This window comes from Canis lupus, chromosome 20, assembly GCF_048164855.1.
Source record: "Canis lupus baileyi chromosome 20, mCanLup2.hap1, whole genome shotgun sequence".
Lineage (NCBI taxonomy): Eukaryota > Metazoa > Chordata > Mammalia > Carnivora > Canidae > Canis > Canis lupus.
In genome coordinates this window covers 26651347-26655071 of record NC_132857.1, presented here as the reverse complement: position 1 = coordinate 26655071, position 3725 = coordinate 26651347, and the positions used below count along the sequence as shown (strand labels likewise).

The 3725-nt window shown below is 44.2% G+C and overlaps 1 protein-coding gene across 1 annotated transcript; it reads left to right on the top strand.

Moving 5' to 3' along the window:
• The first annotated feature begins 258 nt into the window (after positions 1–258).
• LOC140611794 (glutamate dehydrogenase 1, mitochondrial) lies at positions 259–3060 on the top strand. The gene has a single exon (XM_072788686.1). The coding sequence runs from the start codon at positions 566–568 to the stop codon at positions 1562–1564; it is 999 nt and encodes a 332-aa protein (XP_072644787.1). The 5' UTR covers positions 259–565; the 3' UTR covers positions 1565–3060.
• The last annotated feature ends 665 nt before the right edge of the window (positions 3061–3725 follow it).

The following is a 3725-nucleotide window of genomic DNA, read 5'->3' as shown; positions in this document are numbered from 1 at the left end:
AGTTTAAAGCTTAGAAAAATAACAAAAAGATACAAATTAGAAAGAAGAAAATATAAACAGTATGGCGTAAATTAATTATAGAAAAAGAGCCCTGCGCCCGCGGCCCCCGCCCGCCGCCGCCGCCGCCGCCGCCCAGTTACCCCCACCCCCCGCCCACCTCCCCTTCCCCCACCCCTAGTTCGTTTCCCAGAGTTAGGAGTCTTTCATGTTCTGTCTCCCTTTCTGATATTTTCCACTTATTTTTTCTCCTTTCCCCAACTTCTTCAAGACGGTGGAGGGCTTCTTCGACCGCGGCGCCAGCATCGCGGAGGACAAGCTGGTGGAGGACCTGCGGACGCGCGAGACCGAGGAGCAGCGGCGGAACCGGGTGCGCGGCATCCTGCGCATCATCAAGCCCTGCAACCATGTGCTCAGCCTGTCCTTCCCCATCCGCCGCGACGACGGCTCCTGGGAGGTCATCGAGGGCTACCGGGCCCAGCACAGCCAGCACCGCACGCCCTGCAAGGGAGGTATCCGTTACAGCACTGGTGTGAGTGTGGACGAAGTGAAAGCCCTGGCTTCTCTGATGACCTACAAGTGTGCAGTGGTTGATGTGCCATTTGGGGGTGCCAAGGCTGGTGTTAAGATCAATCCCCAAAACTACACTGATAATGAATTGGAAAAGATTACAAGGAGGTTTACCATGGAGCTGGCAAAGAAGGGCTTTATTGGTCCTGGCATTGATGTGCCTGCCCCAGACATGAGCACAGGTGAGCGGGAGATGTCCTGGATTGCTGACACCTACGCCAGCACCATAGGGCACTATGATATTAATGCCCATGCCTGTGTTACCGGTAAGCCCATCAGTCACGGTGGGATCCACGGGCGGATCTCTGCAACTGGCCGGGGAGTCTTCCATGGGATTGAAAATTTCATCAATGAAGCATCTTACATGAGTATTTTAGGAATGACACCAGGGTTTGGAGATAAAACGTTTGTTGTTCAGGGATTTGGTAACGTGGGCCTGCACTCTATGAGATACTTACATCGTTTTGGTGCTAAATGTGTTGGTGTTGGTGAATCTGATGGGAGCATATGGAATCCAGATGGTATTGACCCAAAGGAACTGGAAGACTTCAAATTGCAACATGGATCACTCCTGGGCTTCCCCAAGGCAAAGCCCTATGAAGGGAGCATCTTGGAAGCTGATTGTGACATCCTGATCCCCGGGGCCAGCGAGAAGCAGCTGACCAAGTCCAACGCACCCAGAGTCAAAGCCAAGATCATTGCTGAGGGTGCCAATGGACCAACAACCCCAGAGGCCGATAAGATCTTCCTGGAGAGGAACATCATGGTGATTCCAGACCTCTACTTGAATGCTGGAGGAGTGACCGTGTCTTACTTTGAGTGGCTGAAGAATCTGAATCACGTCAGCTATGGCCGTTTGACCTTCAAATATGAAAGGGATTCTAACTACCACTTGCTCATGTCTGTTCAAGAGAGCTTGGAAAGGAAATTTGGAAAGCATGGTGGAACTATTCCCGTTGTGCCCACAGCAGAATTCCAAGACAGGAGGACCTCGTGACAGGAGGCCTCCGAGAAGGACCTCGTGCACTCTGGCCTAGCTTACACCATGGAGCACTCCGCCCGGCAAATCATGCGCACGGCCATGAAGTACAACCTGGGCTTGGATCTGAGAACGGCCGCCTACGTCAACGCCATTGAGAAGGTCTTCAAGGTCTACAATGAAGCTGGGGTGACCTTCACATAGACACCTGGCTGACCTCTTCACCGCCCTCTTCCCCCCTTCGTCTGCAGACCCTTCACAAGTTTACATGTAGCCACAGAAATCTCTCGCGCGTGCTCTCTCGACTTACTAGATAAATGGACATCACGCTCAACACATCAGTCCAAATCCGCCCCTTTGAGAAAAAGAAATTAAGGTTAGGGGATCATGTACCGGCCAACGAATATGGAACTAGAAACGACCTGTGCCACAGAGCCATTTGGGTATTTTTGCCTTTAAATGGAAGGTCTCTTCCCTCCAGCTGTGCTGCCTTGCTCCTCGGCTGCTCTGGGAAGGTGGGACCCCCAGGGCAGATCCTGGGGCCGGGAATGCACCTGTTGCCCAGCAGCCGCCAGTGGCTCACTGCCTCGGCTCTGGACGAGTCTGAGACCCGCGGTAGCTCTGACGCCTCTGAGCAGCAGGTGTGGGGCATTTTCAGAGGGTGGCATGGTCCTCAAGTGACTTACTGGTATTTTACATCAGCAAAATAACTCAGTTTTACAGATTGCAACAAAGATAAAAGCTGTTTCTCTTTATGCATTTTATTCTCTTAGAATAAAATAAGTACATGCTGCTGTAATAAAATTGCCTTTAATCACTTACCAAGCCTAACCTTGACTCCAGCAGTGAATGCCTATAAACATAATAAATGAAAAGAAGCTAGTATTTTTATAATATAAAACAGTATCATTTATAGCTTATCAGTCATGTATTGTTGTCCAGCAAAAAAATAAGTCCAATGGAGAATTAAGTTATCTTCACACCTGCCAATGGTGGAGGCTATTTTTGTTAAGACTGTCAGAATTTACTAACCGCAGTTACGACATAGAGTCCAAAGAGTGCAGTAACCTCCTTATCATGGTAATTAATTGTTCTCTTCTGAAGATCTGTGTTGTCTAATTGAACAATAATTCAAGTAGAGCGTCCCAGAAAAAACCACTTGGACTCCCGCTCTGGAGTCTAGCTGGTGGCTCCGAGCCCTGCCAGGGGCCCCGACTCGGCCTGGCTCGGCGTCCCCAGAGAGGCCTGAATTCTGCTCGCAGCTTCATTACCACTGGGCTGGAAACATCCTTGGGTTGAGTGTTTTGTTTGGGAGTTATTTCACGAGGGCCTTTTAAACAGTAGTGTCCCAATGAAGTACTAGATATTATTTATGTAAGAATGAGCTTTTTTTTTTTTAAACAATATCCTTTCAAAATTTCTAACTACTTTGTAACTGCATGACTTAACCTGGTGATAAAAGCAGTTATTAAAAGTCTACCTTTTCCAAAAAAAAAAAAAAAAGAAAAAGAAAACATACAATAGAATAAACAGTGAAAAGTGTGTTCTATGAAAATAATCCAAAATATTGTTAAACCCATGATTTAACGTATGACCAAGGAAAAGGAAAACAGAACACATAAATGATAATAGCAATAAAAAAAGGAAATAAGTATAAGCAGTAAATATGCACAAAATCTAAGAAATGCTAGTTTAATTAATTTCATGTCATTGTATTTAACATTTAACTTAGATGAAATTGAGAAATTTCCAGAATATGTTACCAAATTGATGTAAGATGTAAAAAAGACCTAAAAATATCTATAACCAGTAGATAATTTTTCAATGAAAATATATTCAAAACATCTAAATAAACAGAACTGAACTAAATTCAGCAATGTATAAAAAAGGTAATACATGAAATTATAATTATTCCAGAAGTGCAATTTTAATTTCGTTCATATTAACAAATCAATTAATATAGCCTATTTCATTATCAAATTGAAGGAAAATTGATTATATAATCAAATCTAGTTAGATAGCCATAGAAAATTTTGATCAAATTTAAAATCTATTTATTATAAAAATTCCTAGGAAAAGGAAGGAAAATTCCTTCATCTAATTAAAGGAATCTATTTAAGATCTATAGAATGAGATTCAAGAATACATTTGAATTGAAAAATGGGCAAAAGATCTCAAC

Coding starts and splice junctions, on each gene's coding strand:
- LOC140611794 (XM_072788686.1), top strand. CDS start 566: ATGACCTACAAGTGTGCAGTGGTTGATGTGCCATTTGGGGGTGCCAAG.